Raw genomic sequence first — 19,441 nt, 5'->3', positions numbered from 1 at the left:
CTATGTCACAGTCAATTGCGCTCATTGGTCAGAGCGTCGGCCAGTGGGCACAGACGTGGTTTGAAAAACAACGGGTTGTTCTCATCAACAATCTTCTGATATCTCATTCATCTGGGCCAGACTAAATTACACATTTTATCTCACATTTAGTCTGGTTTATCAGGCTATGAGTCTTCACCAGCAGTTTCACCTCTCTGAATAAACTTTTACTGGGAGTAAAGAAGACCGAACTGACTCACCATAGCCGGTTTTCCTACTTTGTAAATTAAAATTTGTTTAAATATGCACATGTAAAACTTCAGATCTCAGATTTTTTTTTTCATTATTTCCATATTATTTATAAATGTGTATAAATATATTTTTATTTTTTATTATTTTTGTCATATATCATTTATTTGAAAATATAATTAGCTCAGGGGCTCTCTGTTAGTAAAGCTTCTAGGGGCAAACAGACGCGGCACTGCGTTGCCATGGTTACAGAATCCTACTTCTGAAATCTGGCAGCTTCTTATTGGACAGGAAGAGGATAACGGAGGAAATGAATATTTCTTTATTAAACACGTTAATTGGGTACTTTAAGAAGTTAAACTCAAAAATAGGAGAATTAAATCCCCTTATGATTTTATGCCAAGTTTTAAAACGTCAGTGTCGCTGGAATATCTTACCCTTTCAGCATCAACGTAGTTTTATTTTGAAGGTTCCAGGTTTTGTGTTTCCGGGTGAAGAAGACAGGAAAGAGGTACGCTGGTGCCGTTTTATTAAATAGAGAAACGTTGATATATATCTTTTTTTGTTGCTTTTATTACCTCAATAGTATTGTAATACGTAATTTTACTTATTTGTGTACAAATAATCTGAATGGTATTTGATTTCAAAGCTCTAATTTGAATGTAAAGGCTCCCGGTGTCCCTGTTGGCTAACCGGTTAGCATGTGAAGGGTTCTGATGTTAGACCGCATCTGACATCGTATCCTGTTACAGATTGACCTACAAACAGACATTTCTTCCGCTTGACTCCATTCTGGGTTTTTTTTCTAAAGTCTGGCGTCAGTATTTTCACATATTTGTGTGTTTGTTTGTTCTCTCTCCCCTATCTTTGCCACCACGGACAGAAAGGTGAGCTAGCCGCCGCCGGTGTGTTTGACACTTCCACGGGTTATTGCTCAATAGCCCCGCCAACGGAGTACTCCGTGTCCCGTAGAAAGCGACTGACAACAAAGGAGGGCCTGTTTACTGTACACTAACGCCTCCTTATTGATCTTTATTTTCTTCTAGACTGCCTGAGCAGTTAGAAACCTTGACAGAGAGAAATGGCAGCCAACGGATCAAGCTGTGAGCAGCGAGCAGGACCCAAAGATAAACAGAACGGCAAGTCCACAGGTTAGTGTCAAAGGTTCGAGTTAAAGTTTACTAATTATAACTCTTTTTCATTCTAACTCTGATCTCACCCTAATGGCAGCAGGGTTATGAAATAGCTCCAGCATGACAGGAAGTAAGACAGACCTGCTGCTGCCACCTTCATTATGAGCTTTGCATTATCAGTTCCTCAGGATGTTATAGTTGCTGAACCCAGTAGTTCTCCAGAAACTCAAGATGATCCCAGCTCTGTTTGTCCTTCAGATCTGTCATTGAGAGAAAGGCGACACAAAGACAAAGAGGAGCGTCTGTCGCTGGTGTTATGGAGGAGGCCTGTTGTCACCCTTCATTATTTTCTTCTGGAGACCCTCGTAAAGCTAAAGGAGTGGACTTTTGAGTAAGCTGTTAAACAGATTTTCTATTGGATCTTTGTCCTCTGTTCTGTTTAGGTCAGGGGTCTTCAATGTTTTCCAGGCCAAGGACCCCCAAACTGATGACAAGATGGAGCGGGGACCCCCTAATTATATATATTGTATGAAGTAGTCCTATATCAAACTGGTCCTATAGTCACTCTATTACATATGGAGTAATGTAACGAAAGTAATTTAGCCCTGGGATTATTAAAAAATGTCTGATTCTGATTCCTCATTGATGGGACAGGTGTTGTGAATGAAACGGTGCCCAGCTTGAAAGAGCTCTTTTGTGTCCCTGAATGTGTGCTTTAATGACTGAAAGACATCTTCTGCCTCCATTTCTCTGTTTACTACAGTGTGCTGAATTCATGTTAATGTGGATTTAAAGACATTTCAATTAGAGGAAAAAATTGCAGGGGGGAATAAACAAAAAAAAGTCATGACCACCATGCATTACCTCCGTGGACTCCCTAGGGGTCGCGGACCCCCTGTTGAAGACCTCCGGTGTAGGTTATTCAGGGATATATTTTTGGTTGCGAGTGGTTTCCTGTTATTGAATAGCTACTGAAAACTAAGCAGACCAATTTCATGTTCAACCATTCAGATGACTTTTAAAAATTATTGTTTTTGTGACAGGATTAAGATTTCAGAACAATATTTGAAAGAGATTTGTTATATTTTATTATTTTGCTTGTTTGAAAGTGTATTTACTGATTATATTGCTTCATTGTTTTCACTCCCAGGCTTTGGCACCGGCGAGGCACAGTGTTCATATTTCTGTTGTTGTGCTTTCTGTTCTCTATCACATACTCCACTGATGGATCACACCAAACGGTGAGCATTTATTTTGTTTCAGCCACATAAATGATCGACTCCGTTGCCTGACTAAAAGCTGTTTGAAGGTTCGTGATAATTCTGGTTTTATCGTCATAAACTTTGCATGCTGAAACCTTGTGTTGATAGATAATGCAGTGTGCACTGTTGGCAAGTAACCCTTGATCACACTTCCAACGGGCTGAAAGTTTTGTTTACTGCTTTATCAGTGCAGCTCCCTCCAGCAGTTCAGTTAAAGCAGAGAAACTCTGCGTGTAATTTTTAACTCAATATTACCAAGTAAAAATAAAATCAAGCTTTTTTCAAAGTAGTCTGAACTTAAATCCAGCAAACTAAAGTGTAACAGTGCTACAATCACAAGCTGACAGTGAGTCCTGTCCATAGCTTTGTACTCCTCATAGTATATGACAAGAGGCAGTTGGTGGCAAAACCAGCTTTGTATCACCAGTATCTTAAAGAACTTCCTGTTCCTGAATGTCTTTATCAGTCTCTAACATCTTAGTTGAAGTATTTTTGTCCTTTGAGGTGTGTCGATTATTTATTTATTTATCTCAATGAGCATAGTTCACACTGGGGCTGCGGTGACCAATGTTCCCTCTTAATTTTCCATGTGTCTGAGCATTCAGACAAACCCCCAGAGTACACTGCTAGCCAATGTTTGCAGCATCAGATGTGTACGCTGAAGCCACACACCAATACTAAACACTTTCTAAACCTCAGATTATAGCAAGTTACATTGTTTATTAAAAGAAGAAGAGATTACAGCAGCAATAAGTTGAATTAAAATTTGGTCCACTTTATAAAAAAAAAAATGTATATATTAGATGTGTAGGATGCTATATTTAGTCCAACTTTGGCCAGTATGAGGCTCCTTTCAAACATTTTGGTTCACATTAATACATTTACATTTCGCACAATGAAATATTTGCTGAAATTTGTGATGCAGTATAAATTCCTTAAACTCTTTCTCTGTGAATTTTTAATGAAGTATTTCTATTATAAATCGTATAACAGTATAAGTATTTTGCAACCAATATCTATAAATAAGAAAAGTAAAAAATGTCACTAGATAATGAACAAATCTGACTATAACTTTCTATTTTTCACGTCTGCCCTTCTCACCTTTCCAATGGTTTTCTAAATATGCCACTTAAAGATGATTTCTTTAGATATGATTCATGAAACTACATTTTTCACAATCAGCAGTGGGTGCTGGAAATGTTGCAATTCAATTCGGTTTATTTATATAGCGCCAATTCACAACATGTCATCACAAGGCACTTAACAGTTCAACAGATCATACATTAAAGTTGATTCAAAGTTATCTAAGGAAAACCGGTTGATTGCATCGACTCGTTGACTCGAAGGCATTTATAAAAGGCATACCGTAATCTCTTACCTAAAGTAGGCCAAATATGCAATGAAGACCCTTTAAGGCAGGCTCTTATGTAGTCTAATTAGTTACTGTGAAAATGGTAATTTAGGCCTTAACTACTACTCAAGTTTCTAAGTAAAACTTATAAGACGATTTGCTGACGTCTTTCAGCCTTGACATATTGTTAACGTAGACCTTTTGTGGTCCAGGTGCTTTTAAAAAGGCTGACATGCTTGATCGATTGATCAGATACGTTCGAAGAAATGCTGTCTTTTTTTTCTACATGAAAACTTTCTTTATCCAAGAAAGGCATCTTGTTTTTGTTCAAAGGGTTTAGTTTTTCACAGAGAGACACTGAAATGTTATCCACATTCACAAAAAATAAAATAAAAGTAAATGTGTTTATTGAGAAAATAAATGTACATAAATCAAAAATACTTGAGCTCAAAATCTTAAGCTATATTGGCTTTTCTCTATTTCCTGTCTTGCGTTCAAATGTTTATCTGCTTAACATTTCCTTTCAGTATGTTCAATACCTGGAGAAGAAGTTCCTGTGGTGTGCCTACTGGGTAGGCCTTGGGATCCTGTCCTCAGTGGGATTGGGGACTGGTCTGCACACCTTCCTCCTTTATCTGGTAAGAACATAAGCAGCATGTGGACAGCTTGAAATAAATACAGGAATTTACTTTGAAGTTTAAATACATGTAGAAGTTTTTTACTGATATCTATTTCCATTCTATAGCAGAATAACTGTAGTAACACTTTGGTAGGCAGCGTGTTAGGAGAAACCGGAGATCTGTAGCTTGGTAAACTACCCCCACCCGCCAGCGGCCAAAATCATTTTTGCCTGCGAGTGGTTTAGCTTCATCAATGCCACAGGCCCTAGAACTGGCGGGCCAATCACAACGCAGAGATCTGTTTTGAATTTCTGGATGCAAAGCGGGCGGGGTTTTGAGGGGGTGACGACAAAGCTGCGCGACGCTGGAGAAAACACAACATGGAAGATGGCAACAACTATTGAACAGTTCTTGTTGGGCTCAGCTTTGGAATCCGTCTTGGAAGGATTAGAGTTGAAACGTGGGCAGGAAGAGGCTCTACACTCATTAATTTACGTTAATATAATAATATAATATACGTATTCGCCATTTTACAGTCAGGCTGTTTGTTTACTCTCCCCCACCAGCTTTCTGTCACGCTTACTACGTCACAGTCAGTTGTGCTCATTGGTCAGGGCGTTGGCCAATGGGCACAGACATGGTTTGAAAGAAAACGGGTTGTTCTCATCAACAATCTTCCGATGTCGCGTTCATTAGGTCCGGACTAAATTACACATTTAGTCTCAAATATAGTCTGGTTGAACAGGCTAGGAGATCTGCCATTATTTCTAAGTTTTAATGTAAAAATTTAAGTTTGATTGAATTACATTGCAATGCTATCATGAAGGTTAATTTAAAAAAAAGCTTCAGATTTTATCAGCAGCAAATTTTAAATTATTCTGCCTCTAACTTCAAAAATATTTCTAAAACAATATCTGTTTCAGTAGTTGTAAAACAAATCCACCTACATGACAAACGGAGGAACGTTGATCTGCTTTGCATGTAAACTGATAATACTTTAAGAGGCAATAAACCCTGGAGGTTCATAGTAAGATAAAAAAAAAACTGAATTGCAGCCTTTGCTCCAATTAATCCTGAGGTTTTCTCTTAGGCTGAGGTCAGGATGTTGGAGTAGTTTACCTCCAACACCAAAGAATTATAACTTTAATGAGTCTATCCCAGTTGTTGCCAGATGATGGCGCTCTCCCTCATACCCCGATAGAAGTCATTGTCTTTTAAAACATTCTGAGTCAAAGGAGCCAACCAGGTGTGACCTTCAGTTTCCTCAGTGATGCTCGTCTGTGAGGATGACTGCATTAACCGAACCACTGACGTGTGTCATTCCTCTTCGATGTGGTGAAGCTTGATGAAAGAGTGGAAGAAAGTAAGCAGTTATGATCCGATTTAGAGTGGAAGACGGTGGACTTCTGTTCTGTAGAACTTGTTCACATGTGGGCCTGCTGACTCAGCTGTTTCCATGAAATAAGAGAAAGTATATATAAGCATTTCTGTCTTTAGAAACATCCTTGTTAGTTTCTAAATTTGTTGGGGTTTAGTTTCGCTATCTTCTGCTTTTCCAGAGGAAGTGGGACCTTCTCTCTTTCTGTCTTTTATGTAAAAGCCCTACATTCTGGGTCTTACTCCTCTGCTTGGAGTTTATCTCACCCTAATATGATCATATTCATTTAGATCTGCTACCAAGGTTAACCTAAATCAACCATACTTAAAAAAAAAATGAATAAACTAGTATTTTACTAGTAAAAGTACTCAGACACAAAAGGGAAAACGGCTTCATCTTGACTTTATCTGTGCATTCGGATACAAAAGCATTAGTTTGTGTTAATTATTTTAGAAATAAAATAAAACAAATTTAGAAGGCTGCTCAGCTTGATCCATTTTACTGAGTTTGAGACAAATGATTGTTAGTCTGAAAGGTCATGTTGGATAAAGTTTGACATTTCATTGTCACTTTGGATCTGTTACACTCAGACCCATTAAAAACGGCTGCTTTGTGTCTTCACAGAAAAGCTCAAACTGTGTCACATGATTTCAAGCTGCTTCTCACCAGACTAGTGAGACTCACGAGACTCTTTGTTCTCAGCACTTATTTTGGTTCATTTTGACAAAGTCATTCTTGTTGAATGTGATAATTATAAAGATGAACCACACGCGGAGTTTCAGTGGATTTACTCAGTCTTGCAGCGGTGTTTAAACACCCCATAGGGAGGATTAGCTCATGGGATTCAGTCACCACAGAGATTCATCATCATCATCATTCAAAAGTGCTGATCCTGAGGTTTCAATTTTATTCTAAAGATGAACATTTGTAATTTCCATTCTTTTATTTACAGCCGTTTAAACTAACATTACATTATAAATTTTAACTTTATTCAAAAATAGCTCATCTTGGCCCTGTTGGTTTCTCACACATAAATCAGATCCATTTGTCAGGTTATAAAAGAAAAAAAATGTAATTAATGAAATATTTTTTAATGATTACAACTATATTATTGGTGATAGTTTTAACTATTAAAGGCAGGTAGCAGATGTTAAATAGTAGAACAAATTAGGAGTTTTAAACAATGAAAAAATTTAAATATTTTAACATTGTAAAAAAAAAAAAAAAAAAAAGACCAAGCCCTTTTCAGGTCACCAAATCCTCCTATTCCTGAAACTACACTGGACAAAGTCGAAATCTAGATGAGTCAATTTTTTATTAAAATAAGTGCATTTGTTCTTGGATTGAGGAGATAAAAGACACATTTTGCCAATGGAACGAGACAATTTACATTTAAAGTAAGAAAACACAATTGCAATTGTCTTATTTCACGTGCATATTATCTAATTATCTTATTTTAAGAATAAAAATCCTCTTCCCATTGGCAAACTATCTCATTTACCTTCTCAAGTTAAGGTTAATTACACTTAATTTAAAACATTTTTACTTATCTTTTGCATTGTTTTTCCAGTGTAGCTCATTTATTGGCAGAGGAATTTAAATCAAGAGGTTTTCATTACCTTAAGCTGCTCCTATTTTGAACAGGCAGGCTTTTTATTCAGGTTTGGTGGAGACAAATCCTCCAATATTTATATTAAAATATTACATTAAAATGTAATAAACAAAATTAAGCAGTTTAAATTATATTATTACAGTCTTTTAACTTCAAAATCTTGCTTATAAGGGAAAGCCTGTTCTAAATCTTATAATATTTAGATGTTTAAGGGGGATTTCTTTAATTTAAGGTGTTTAATTCCTGTCAGATAGCTGGAGTTAACGTTTGAATCAGGTGCAGGCCCTCACTCTGTGTTTGTGAGCGTCAAACGCTGGCTTGTTCAGGCAGGTAAAACTACTTTTAAATGAAGTTCTTGTTGAACTGTCCTGTAGTTGGGATGAAGAAGGGTTGAAGGAGTTTATGTCAGCGCTGCCTTATAGAGATCTGTCAGCTGGCTGTCTGCTGGTGGCATAAAGGATTAAGTGTGTTTTAGTTGCAGGTGGGCCAGCTGTCAGACAGGCCAGGTGGGTCTGTGTCATCGCAAATCTTTGGAGAAACAATGATCGACCCGTCAAAGACGCATTGTGTGACTCAGTTAGAGTATGTGTTTCCAGGGTAGTGTGAATGTTGTATTGGTTTACCAATTCAACATATGATCAAACATAACTATATTTAATGGTGGTAAGCTGCTAACTGGAAGCACTTAGTTCCTATAAGAATTCAGGATCTAGTCCCTAAATGAATATAAATGTGATCAAAAAGCTTTACTGAATGAAAATGAAAGAATAACAAGATTTTATGTCCTCTTCTTTTTTGAAGGTTTTTAAAACACAATATAAATAGGAAAAAGGTGCAACATTTAGTTCTCATTTTTATTAAACCTGTTATTACTCGCATTTAATCCTGGTGGAAAACCTGTTCAAACAAGTCGCATTTTATCTGCTTCAAACCCTCCATAGTTAGTTTCCCACATTGAACCGGACCTTTTGTGCACGTGTGAATAAAGACAAGCGAACTATGATCCAGACAAAGAACTGGATCGAGACCCACCTTTAGAGGTGGTCTCAGTCCGCTTTCAAACAGAATCTGCTGCGATTCACTTCAGGCATGAATACAAACCGAACTCGGTCTGACCCAAATACAGAGAAAACATATTTTCTCTTTGGACTTTACAAGACTTAGACTTCTTTATTTGTCATTTTGCAACAAGCAGCCATAGTAGTAAACATAGTATCACAATGCTACCTGTTCTGCTGTCTGTTGCTTAGCAACGCTGCTGTAAGCTAGCTGTGGCTCTTACTCGGTTTTAAAGATGCGTTCGGCGACACGTTACAAATCTGCATTGGATGAGCTGCTGTGGTTCTGCAGCTGTAATAACCGCATAGATGTGCAAACAGAAGTGCTGCACACAGGATTCCCTCATTGGTTTTCCTCTATTTCCAGGTTTGTGCTCTTGTCTTGTATTAATATTGGAACAATGAGTACAAAAATAATCTTGCACAAAAAATAAATGTCTGCTTTTCATCTTAACCATACAAATGGTTGAGATGTATGTGAATACACCCTTATAAGACATTAGGATAAACCTACGCAGCAGAATATGCCCAAACTGTTTCTTTTACTGATTTGGCTGATTTAATGGTTCAGTCATCCAACATTTTTCAGTATATCTTTTTTTTTTATAGTCTCCATAAGCCCAATATCTCTCTGTCTCTCCCTTTAGGGCCCTCATATAGCTTCAGTCACCCTGGCAGCCTATGAATGTGGCTCCACAGACTTCCCAGAGCCTCCATACCCAGACCAGATCATCTGTCCTGAAGAGGGAGGCATGGAGAGCAGCGTCTCTCTCTTCTCAATCATGTCAAAGGTCCGCCTGGAGGCCTGCATGTGGGTGAGTGGTGAAGCCAACAAGAATATATCCGACATAGATGGCCGACTGACAGGTTCAGTGGTCAAACATGTTACTAATTTGGAAAAAGGTGACCGTATAATAACGGCAGCTATGTCTGTTTAGGGCGCAGGTACGGCCATCGGAGAGCTGCCGCCGTATTTTATGGCCAGAGCGGCTCGCCAGTCAGGAACTGATCCAGATGATGAAGATTATGAGGAATTTGAAGAGATGCTCGAGCAAGCAGAAGGCGCTCAGGTAGGAAATATCAGCACTTGTGTTTATAAAGTGGTTTTTTGATTTAAAGGAGCAATAAGTTAGACATTTTCTGTAAAATTTACCAAAATCGGTCGAATTTGTCACCTGGGATGGAAATAACATTCCTTATAAACAGGGTGAGTTTTAAATAAATATTTATATTCTAAATGTCTTCTTGATGATTATAAAGATATACTTTCTGCTCATCGCTTCCAAAAAAAAAAAAAAAAAATCAAGAGCTTAACATTTAAGTGGATCGTTTTATTACTTAGATTAATTTTCTGGGATTTTTAAACAGCCAGTAGCTTTAATCCTCTTCATCCTTAAATAAAAAGGGCACCTTAACCAAACCACTTTATTCTAAATCTATTTTATTACCCCTTATCTCATTATGATATCATTCTTTTTATTAAATTTTCCCCAATTTTAAAAACCAACAACGGAACATGGAACCAAAGGGGCCTGTGATTGGTCCTAAAGCAGCATATGACTTCAGCACAGCCCCTCCCGCCCTCTACTTCCAGTAAATCTGGCTGTTTTTGGGTGAGTCAACCCGAGCCCAGCTCCCTCTTTAATCATCCCTCGGGCTTCACTCACTTTGCCTCCCTCCATTTCTCTCCGTCGCTCTCCTCACCGGCTCTAATGACAGACAGCGCTGTCAGGAACAGAGTTCACATGACTGCACACTGCTTAGATCAGATGCTGAGTCAGCAGGATGGAGATTACAAAGGCAAGAGAGGAGGCATTGTCTCCATCACTTAGTCCCTCTTCGCTGGTTGGAAAGATTTTTGCACCTGCGTTTTTCTTTCTCTGTTAATAAAGCAACATGCCAGAAGTGAAGACCTGGCTAAAATTACTCCTGTTTAGTTAAAATAAAGACTTAATGTGGCAGAAAAGATAAGCTCTCTTTAAAGAAAGGAGAAAAAAAAGGAATTCTCTAATTAGAAACAAGCAAAGGGAAGTTGGCTTTGGGTTATTTCTGTTATCAAACTAGGGCCATAAATACTGTGAAAAGCAAAACTTATCATTTTAAAATGGTGTGTTTCCATTAAGAAGTCTGAGACTAAACAAAAACTTGCTTTGAATTAACTTTTGTGCCAATTTGATGAAACATGCTCCTCATTTCCTCCTTGATTGGCCAGTTATCTTTACCATGAAACCACACAGTTTGAACCCCTTGCAGGAGAACAGATGCAATCAGAAGAGCTGTGGAGCTTTGATACGCCACAGATTTAAGCAAAACGCCACAACATTTACCAAACGGAGAGAGAAAAGCAAAAATTGCCATGCTTGAAAATAGCAGTTTACCACAGCCTTCTTACCAAATATTCTGTTCCTTGTTATAGTGTTACAGGAAAACGGTGTAATAAAAGCCACAAGAAAGTGCGTTGATTTATTCAGACAATAAAGATGGGTGATCATGTTTCGGAAAAGCTCAAATTATATGTAAAGTGTATGTGACTGAAATGTAATGTAGCTTTAAAATGACATGGGCTGGGAAAGTTTTAAATGGCCTGAAAGTAACTTCAGACAAATTGATTCAAACATGTATGACTGCAGTCAGGAATTAAAATGTATTCTGAATGTTTTTTTGTTTGTTTTTCCTTCAGGACTTTGTCACAAGAGCAAAACTGGGAGTTCAGCACATGGTGCAGAAAGTGGGGTTCTTTGGGATCCTGGCTTGTGCCTCTGTAAGTCCACAAAGTACTGAGAATTGCAAAAGTATTTAAAACCCTACAAATATTTCTGACTTTGGGAGGATTTTAAAGTTAGACTTCAAGGCAAGGCAAGGCAGCTTTGTTTGTATAGCACATTTCAGCAACAGGGCAATTCAAAGTGCTTTAGTTCAGTTAAAAAAATAAATAAAACACAGAAGAAACAGTTAAAAATAAAAACAGAATAAAACACAAGAATAAAAATTACAGTGCAGTATAAGAGATTAAACAGTAAAGAAATGAACGGCATTTAGAGAAAAGCAACATCAAAAAGAAAGGTCTTCAGCATTGATTTAAAAGAACTGAGAGTAGCAGCGGACCTGCAGGTTTCTGGGAGTTTATTCCAGATGTGAGGACCAGAGTAACTGAATGCTGCTTCCCCCTGTTTAGTTCTGACCCTAGGAACAGAAAGTAGACCTGTCCCAGATGACCTTAGAGGTCTGGGGGGGTCATAGTGTACTAGCAGGTCAGAAATCAATTTTGGCCCTAAACCGTTTAGTGATTTATAAACTAGCAAAAGTACTTTGAAATAAATTCTTTGAGACACAGGAAGTGAGTGTTGAATGCAATAAACATAACTAGGAAGAGAAAGGAAAATTGGAAATGTATGATTTTATTTTTGACACAAAAAAAATAACATCGATTTCTATTCAATCATCCTGATGTTGTGTGATCATCTTTTTCTGCAGGTCTGCAGTTTTTAACCCTCAGTGTTGCACAAATGCAGACTAAAACATTTCCTTTTTTTTGCTGCTCAAGTTTGTTCTGATTGAAGAACAGCAGTTTAACCTCAGTTTTAAAGTCTTGCTTTAGATTCTAATTTGAATTTAGGTCTGAACTTTAACTGAACCAGCCTGCCACACAATGCATTGATCTCAGTCATTCTACCAGCTTTGGCTGCATGTTTAGGCTCATTGTCCTTCTGATGCCTTTCTTTCAACAATGGCTGTCTTATTGTCAAAAGGCCATATCTCATGTCACATCTTGTTTGTTGTTTTTTGCATCTGTGCTTCGCTATTGTATGACTTGAGTACTTCTTGTGATGCTATAAGCTAACTCTGCCTCACAATTCTCAGCTTTACCCCAAATGTGTCTGCTGTAGTCTTTCTTAAAAAAAAGCCACACTTTTCAGATTTCTAAGGATGATAAAAAGTGGCTCTTGTTTCTTAAACTGAACGTTTTTTCACTCCTTTGTGATGGATGTTCCCCATGAAAAACCGTAAAGCTTCTGGTTGTAACGTGACAAAATGTGAAACAGTTCAATTGTGTGAATACTTTTGCAAAGCATGGACTTGCAAACACATTTGAACTCCTTTTGATATGAAGATGATCGTATTTTGTTTGTTTTTTCGTCAGATTCCCAATCCTCTCTTCGATTTGGCTGGAATAACCTGCGGGCACTTCCTGGTTCCTTTTTGGACCTTCTTTGGAGCAACTCTGATCGGGAAAGCCATCATCAAGATGCATATACAGGTCAGTGGAGCACGCAAAGGGTTCGTCTAAGGTGGGGTAAACCATAGCTTCTTCTCTCAGGGTTTGTTCCGTTCTTCTAAAGAAACGATACTCGCAGCATCTCCTGATATGATTCATCCTTTTGGATCACATAATCGCAATCGTCTAACCGCAGCGTAATTCTGCATATCAGAATTATACTTTAGCAGAAAATGGTTCACTGCTGACTGATATACTTTGATCAATCTCCAGAACCTCAAAGTGTTCTGGGGAAGATCAAACCTTGTTCTGAGGTCATAAGTTGATTACTATGAAACTCCTCTCTGTGCACCTCTGGTTGACTCTCGCTGTAGGTTCTGCTCTCTTGGGGTTTCCCTCCTCCTTGTTTTAGCTTTTTGTAAGTTTCCACAACCTTTCAAGCGGCTCCAAGATAAGAAAAGTCTTTAACAAGAGTTTGCAATTACAAAAAAAAAGGGCGAATCACCAAATAGATTTATAAAATCTTTGTTGTTCAGGGTGGAGTTCAGACTCTGACACTAGTGACTAATATGAACATAGACAATGCTGTCTGTTTCTGAGTGACTCGCCAAATTAATCTCTTGAAGGTAGCAGTCAGTGATCTCACCCAGAGAGCTTTGGGAAGGTCAGTTCTCCCTGTGGGGGGGTTACGGGCCATGCAAAGTGGACAGGAGAGGGTAGAAGGAAATGGGGCAGACTTTAAAAGCTGCAAGGGGGGCAAAGCCGGTTCTGTACCTTGAACTTCTCAGACATCACGTGTTCTAACCTTTCTGATCTAGTCCAGGGGGGCGATGTGTCACACTGTTTAAAACTGATCAGTTTCAAAACCAGAGGAAAAATGATGTGGTTATGCCCCCACCCTTCTGCCTTGGTCCTTTGCAAACCACACAACCCCCCCCCAGCCTAAAGTGTTGCTTTAGAGCCAGATTTGAGTTTTCTAATTACCGCCTGTGAGCAGTGAGGCTTGATTCCCCACAGCTGTGCAGCAGTAGCCGTCAAACGGTCCCTTGACTGAGAACACCCCCCACCTGGTGAAAAAGGATTTTTATACGTTTTTTTCGTTTTCCCCTCAGGAAGCTGTAGCTTTCTGATCTCTATTATCAGGTGCTACTAAACTCATAAAACCATACGAGTGAAAGCCTCCTGTGCCTCACTATGCCAGGGTGGCCTAGGAGCTGAACGGCTCAGGGGAGCAGATACCTAGCATGGGGGGGTGAGGGCAGCATCTACCAGATCCTGACTCGGTTTTAACGCACGAGTCCAGAAAAGGGCTAGATGCAGTGCCACAGATTTTCCAACCTCTGTCAGAAACAATTGGTATTAAAAACTGTTTCTTGTCTTTAGTGTACAACGACACTCCGTTTTTTTTGTTTATATTCTTCTAAGAAGGTTTTATATCTTCTAACTTTTCAATTCACAGTTTTCCTCTTTTTTTCCCTTTAAACATATTTTTACATTCATTAAAGGGGCCCTCTAATCTTTTTCTATGAGTGTTTTTAATTTCTGCCTGTATTTTATGTGCTCTATCATATTTTCATTATGGTGTCATGATGATGTTTGATTTCCCTTTGGGATTAACAAAGTATTTTTGAATTAAATTTAACCCTTTAAAGCCTGATCCAAGAATAAAACAAAACAGAAAATTCCTTTTTTTTTTTTTGTTTGAAGTCCTTATTTGGCCTTTTAACAAAATATGTAAAAAGAAAAAACAGAAATACATTTTTGATATTAATAATTTATTAGTCAAGATTATTTTTTGTGTAGTCTTCTGCCCTCTGTTATCAGGTATATCTGATTGTGTACAATAGGATTTTGAGCAAAGTTTTTACCATTAAATTATGCAAAAGGTGTCAGACGCAAAACATTTCAGAAACCGTATGTATCAAATATGATACATTTGGCATTACAGGGTTAATGAATTTGGCACATGACAATTTTTTTGGTTTAACAAATTTTTAACTGTGAATTTCTCTGGAAGTTATAGGTCAAAATAGCTGATAATTGTTTCTCTTTTCCCCACAGAAACTTTTTGTTATCATTACCTTCAGCAAGCACATTGTGGAGCAAATGGTTTCACTCATGGGGTAAGTGTGGGAGAAAGGCTGAGTAAATTCCAAGTCAATGTGCTTTGGGGGTTTTTTGTGGTTAGCATTGTGTCAGCTAACGTTTTCCCCTGCATTTTTTACCTCTTATGGTTGATATGTTCGAATAAGTGTTTTACTGAGTGGGAGTAAATCTAAAGGTACTCACACGCCTGCGGTTCCAGCTCGTCTGAGCTGATGCAGTAAGCGTGAGGTCACCTTCAAACAGGTTGATCCGACTGGCTACGTTAAATGGAATGAATACAGATGCAAAATGAGATCCTGTTGGAGCAAATGCTGGAGCAGGGAGCATGAAGTGGACATTGATGCTGTGGACTGGCTTGTCCCCAGACCTGAATCCAATCGAGCAGATCCTGGAACATCATGTCTCTTTCCATCCATCACGGTCACTTTGACCTCAGACTGTCCAGCAGTTATCTGATGGTTTTATCCAGGCCTGGGACATCTGCCTCCTCATCAGGAGCTTGTCCAGGCGCTGCTGGGAGGTCAGACACATCACTGAGCCTCACTTTGACCAGAATGTCCACTGAAGCTGGATCAGCCTGTTTAGAGTTTAACAAATCCAGACCTTCATGGGATAATCATCATAATTTACATCCATAATTTTTGTTCCAAGTTCATTCCGCCATGTAATGAAGATTTTAACTACAATACTTCATTTTGGATCAAGGATTAGCATTTTATATACCTTAAACATTCACAGACTCGGTTTACTATTTAGGACTTTCAAAGTAAAGGGGCTGAATTAATTTTTGTAAACATGTCTTATTTTATTTTAAATTTTATATTCAAAACCCAATCAAATATATCAGTATCTGTGATTTTTATGTAAAAAGAGTTGAATGATTTTAACTTAGGACCACTCCTATCTGATAGATCATCGCTATTATGCATCACTGTCAAGTTTAACCATATTTAGACACAAAAAAATCCTGATTCAGTCAATTTTAAGGTTCTTTCCCACCATATGGGCCTCCAGTGACTCACTATGATTTGTGAAAATAAAGTTTCATTGCTGACATGTGGGATAGAGTCCTCTCTCCTGCCTGAATTTATGTTTGTTTGTGTGTAAGACTGGAGAGATAAGACTGAGTCACTAAAATGTAGCATTATTCAGCAGCAGGAATTACCCTTTCTCCATTTGGTGCTTGTTATCTCTCTTCCTTTTGCTTAGTCTAGTCAAGTCTAGACAACCTGTTTACATCCTGACTGAATTCACACAGATCCTGTCAATAGCCAGCAATATATTTGTTCTTTTTTATTGTAATGAGTTTGACCTAAAGGTAGATGTTCCATCTAAGCTGCACCAAAATGTGAAACCGCAGCAACAAAGCTCATCTATGGCATGAGAACCGTTATAGTGGTATTCATTATGACTGGCCCCCAGTGAGCATTTCCACTCCTGTCTAATAGAGAGAATTAGTCAATTCTGATTGGCTGTATTTCCAACATGAAAGCAGCAGTGGTGAAGGTGATGACATCATGTCGACTCATTTCCTGGTTTAGGCTGACACAGACTCCTATAGAGAGCTTAAGAATATAAAAGGAGGACTGAGGAGTTGGTGCTTAATTCCTCTCAGCTGCCTACTGCTTCTCACAGTAACAATTAGAGGTGGTGGCAGCTGCAGCACTGGGCCCGTATGCAGGCTGGGGCCTCAGACGCTGCTGATGGATCAGTGTTTGGAGACGGATGGGATCTTTATTTCAAGCTTTTTGAAGTTTGAGTGGTGAGTTATAGAACTTATTTTCCTTCTTCCTCTTTTTCTCCTTGTTTTTTTCAGGTCTGTGCCTAAAATAGGGCCATCACTACAGAAGCCCTTTAGTCAGTACCTGGAAGCCCAGAAGAACAAGCTGCACCATGCTGGGAAGAGTGGACCTGCGGTAAGAGCATCAGATTTCAGTTTCAGAACCTTTTTACCCTGAAGTGTCTGTGATTCTGTGTAACATGGGGACCTTTAGAGAGCCGGCAGTTTTGGGTAGAATAACTGTCAGAGTTTAGAAAATCTGCTTAACAAATCTTTTTAAATAGATTTTAAAAGTCGGCCATTTAAAATGCTGCCCTCTGGTGGACAAGTAATGTAGCTCCAACTTTTTAGTGACGTGTCATATCTTCAACCTTTTTATATGTGAAATAGATTTTATTTATGTTTAATATTAATAATCCATCGATTTTGATTTGGTTTATCAGTTAAACTTTTTGTCCCCCATTTTACACTGGAATACAAACCTAGCTGATCTTGTCTATCCAAGCTCTAAATAGTTTCCAGGAATGAGTAATTCTGAGTATGACCGTGTTAATTTGGGGTTTTCCAGGATGAGAACTGGCTGTCGTGGGTGTTTGAGAAGGTGGTGCTGGTCATGGTTTGCTACTTTGTCATCTCCATCATCAACTCCATGGCTCAGAGCTATGCCAAGCGGCTGCAGCAGCTGAGGCACTCTGAGGAGAAGAGCAAGTGATGGCGAAGCGCCTCATGCATCCAAGTGACTGTGTTTCTGCGGCTGCTGCTCACAACTTACCAACAAACCTCACCATCTTCATTTCTCAAGACAGGCTGAGGGGTTAATTAAAAAGAAAAGCAGGCATTTTTCGCCTCTGTCGGGGGGTGTGCATCTGCACACATGCTATTAAGGATGTATGTGCTCTTGTTTCTGTCTTCAAATTTTATAGTTCTTCCTCTCATCTCACTATGCGTGTGTGTAGTGTGAGTGACTCCTACTAGCGGTCTTAACATGTTACTTAAGCGTTAAATTAATCCATTCTTTAACCTCAGAAGTAAAGGGGTGATTTGATGGTAGCTGCTGTACTGAGGGCAGCGCCCATCAGATGCTATGCCTTATGCAAGCTGGGAATGCCTGAATTCCCTTGAATATAGCTCTTGACTCATGGACTTGATTTTTATTTAATTATGTAACAAATATGTATGGATGGAAGTTGATTTGATTTTGCTATGTGCTGCCAAGAAAGCTGCAAATGGAAAACGTTTCTTTTCAGGGTCTTTGTGTTTTTCTCCTGATAAAAAAGGACATTTGTCTTTTTTTTTCTTTTGTTCCAGTACTGTCAGTTTATAGCGATTGGGAGGGGAACAAGCAATATAAATTAACAGTGGGGTATTAATGGTTTGCACATTGTGTAAATATGTTTTTTTTTTTTCCACTGTACGATCAGATGTATTTTTATTCCAGTTGTTGCTGTGAACAAGAACCAAAAGTTAAGAGAAGGTTGTAACATCTCCATTGTAATTTTAGCAAAAGGTCCCATTTCTATTCTGTACATTTAGGTCAGATCATATAAAATATGGAAACAATGACACATTTTGTTCAGTCTGAGTCTTATTTATTGCTATTTGATCTTTTAAATGTTCCTCCTGAAAAACTGCTCTAATTTTGTGGTGATTTTAATGTTTAATTCCCCTAAGCATCTATAAGGTAAGTGAACAAGATCAAAGATGTTTTAGTAGATTTACTGGAACATCTTAATACAGTCTGTCGGATTTGGCTTTTGGTAGATATTCTTAGTTGATATATTATTTTTATCTCTAAAGGCATGTAATTATTTATCTTTTTTCAAAAAAAAAGATGCCCTAACTTCTTTTACCCCCGCCTCGTCAGCTAGCTTATCAGACTGGTGTTGGCGGTAAAATTTGCACGGCAACAGCGGTCTGTAAGCTGGCTGAAGCTGTGGGCCTTTCAGCTTCTCAACCAGTGTTGAGACAACGCATCCATCCATGGATGTGTGGCAGCCTTCCTGTCGTATTGTTGCTATGCTTTCATGTCTGCCCAACTTTAAACTGTAAAAAAAAAAACAACCAAGTGAACAATAAAGTGAATTACCAAAGATCCTGGCCATCTTGTTTCTGACTGCTTTTTCACTTTCAGGTTAAATTGAATAATTTTAAGTATCCGTATCAATTAACTTGTTCAATAAAATATTTTACTGAGCCTTTCAGGATAGCAGTCAGTTACTTATCACTTACAGATAATGTTGCAGTAGTGATTCTAAGCTCTGTGTCAGAAACTGGTTATAATTAACTAGAAGTTGTCTTTAGGACCTTTTGATATCAGCTTTATTATCAGCTGACTTTCTTACAAATATGTTATTTCTTTCAAACTGGTTTCATTCAATAAAAAATACTTTTATCCCAAATGGAAATTAAACATAACTCTAAAACTAATCAAAGGTATTTATACAGCTGAAAGCAAATGTTCTGACACTTAAAGGTACATTGCTTCAGTTTGTATTATAACAATTTAAAATTAATAGCAAAGTTGACACACAAAAAATGTTTTCTCCATGCATTGGTACTCTGGCCTCTTCACACTGATGCAATGCATGACATTAACCAATCTGCAATGTACTGGTGACCTATTAAGGTCTACTATAGAAATAATACCACCTCCTCCATCCTGATAGGCTGTAGGAGATTGGTGATCCTTTACATTGT

At 38.3% G+C, this 19,441-nt stretch overlaps 1 protein-coding gene across 2 annotated transcripts; it reads left to right on the top strand.

The window, feature by feature from the left end:
* The first annotated feature begins 627 nt into the window (after nucleotides 1–627).
* vmp1 (vacuole membrane protein 1) lies at nucleotides 628–18,834 on the top strand. Of its 2 annotated transcripts, none has more exons than XM_038285564.1 (12): nucleotides 628–739; nucleotides 1,275–1,379; nucleotides 1,620–1,752; nucleotides 2,512–2,602; nucleotides 4,502–4,612; nucleotides 9,290–9,457; nucleotides 9,581–9,712; nucleotides 11,323–11,403; nucleotides 12,784–12,900; nucleotides 14,920–14,981; nucleotides 16,781–16,880; nucleotides 17,313–18,834. In XM_038285564.1, the coding sequence occupies exons 2-12, from the start codon at nucleotides 1,310–1,312 to the stop codon at nucleotides 17,454–17,456; spliced, it is 1,209 nt and encodes a 402-aa protein (XP_038141492.1). In that variant the 5' UTR covers nucleotides 628–739; nucleotides 1,275–1,309; the 3' UTR covers nucleotides 17,457–18,834. The 2 variants fall into 2 exon arrangements, with proteins under 2 accessions (XP_038141492.1, XP_038141491.1); XM_038285563.1 differs by lacking the exon at nucleotides 628–739 and adding an exon at nucleotides 947–1,115 and having other exon boundaries at nucleotides 17,313–17,456.
* The last annotated feature ends 607 nt before the right edge of the window (nucleotides 18,835–19,441 follow it).

This window comes from Cyprinodon tularosa, unplaced genomic scaffold, assembly GCF_016077235.1.
Source record: "Cyprinodon tularosa strain WSP-4 unplaced genomic scaffold, ASM1607723v1 ctg211, whole genome shotgun sequence".
Lineage (NCBI taxonomy): Eukaryota > Metazoa > Chordata > Actinopteri > Cyprinodontiformes > Cyprinodontidae > Cyprinodon > Cyprinodon tularosa.
The sequence above is the reverse complement of the archived record's forward strand: the minus strand, read 5'-3'. Positions and strand labels throughout refer to the sequence as shown.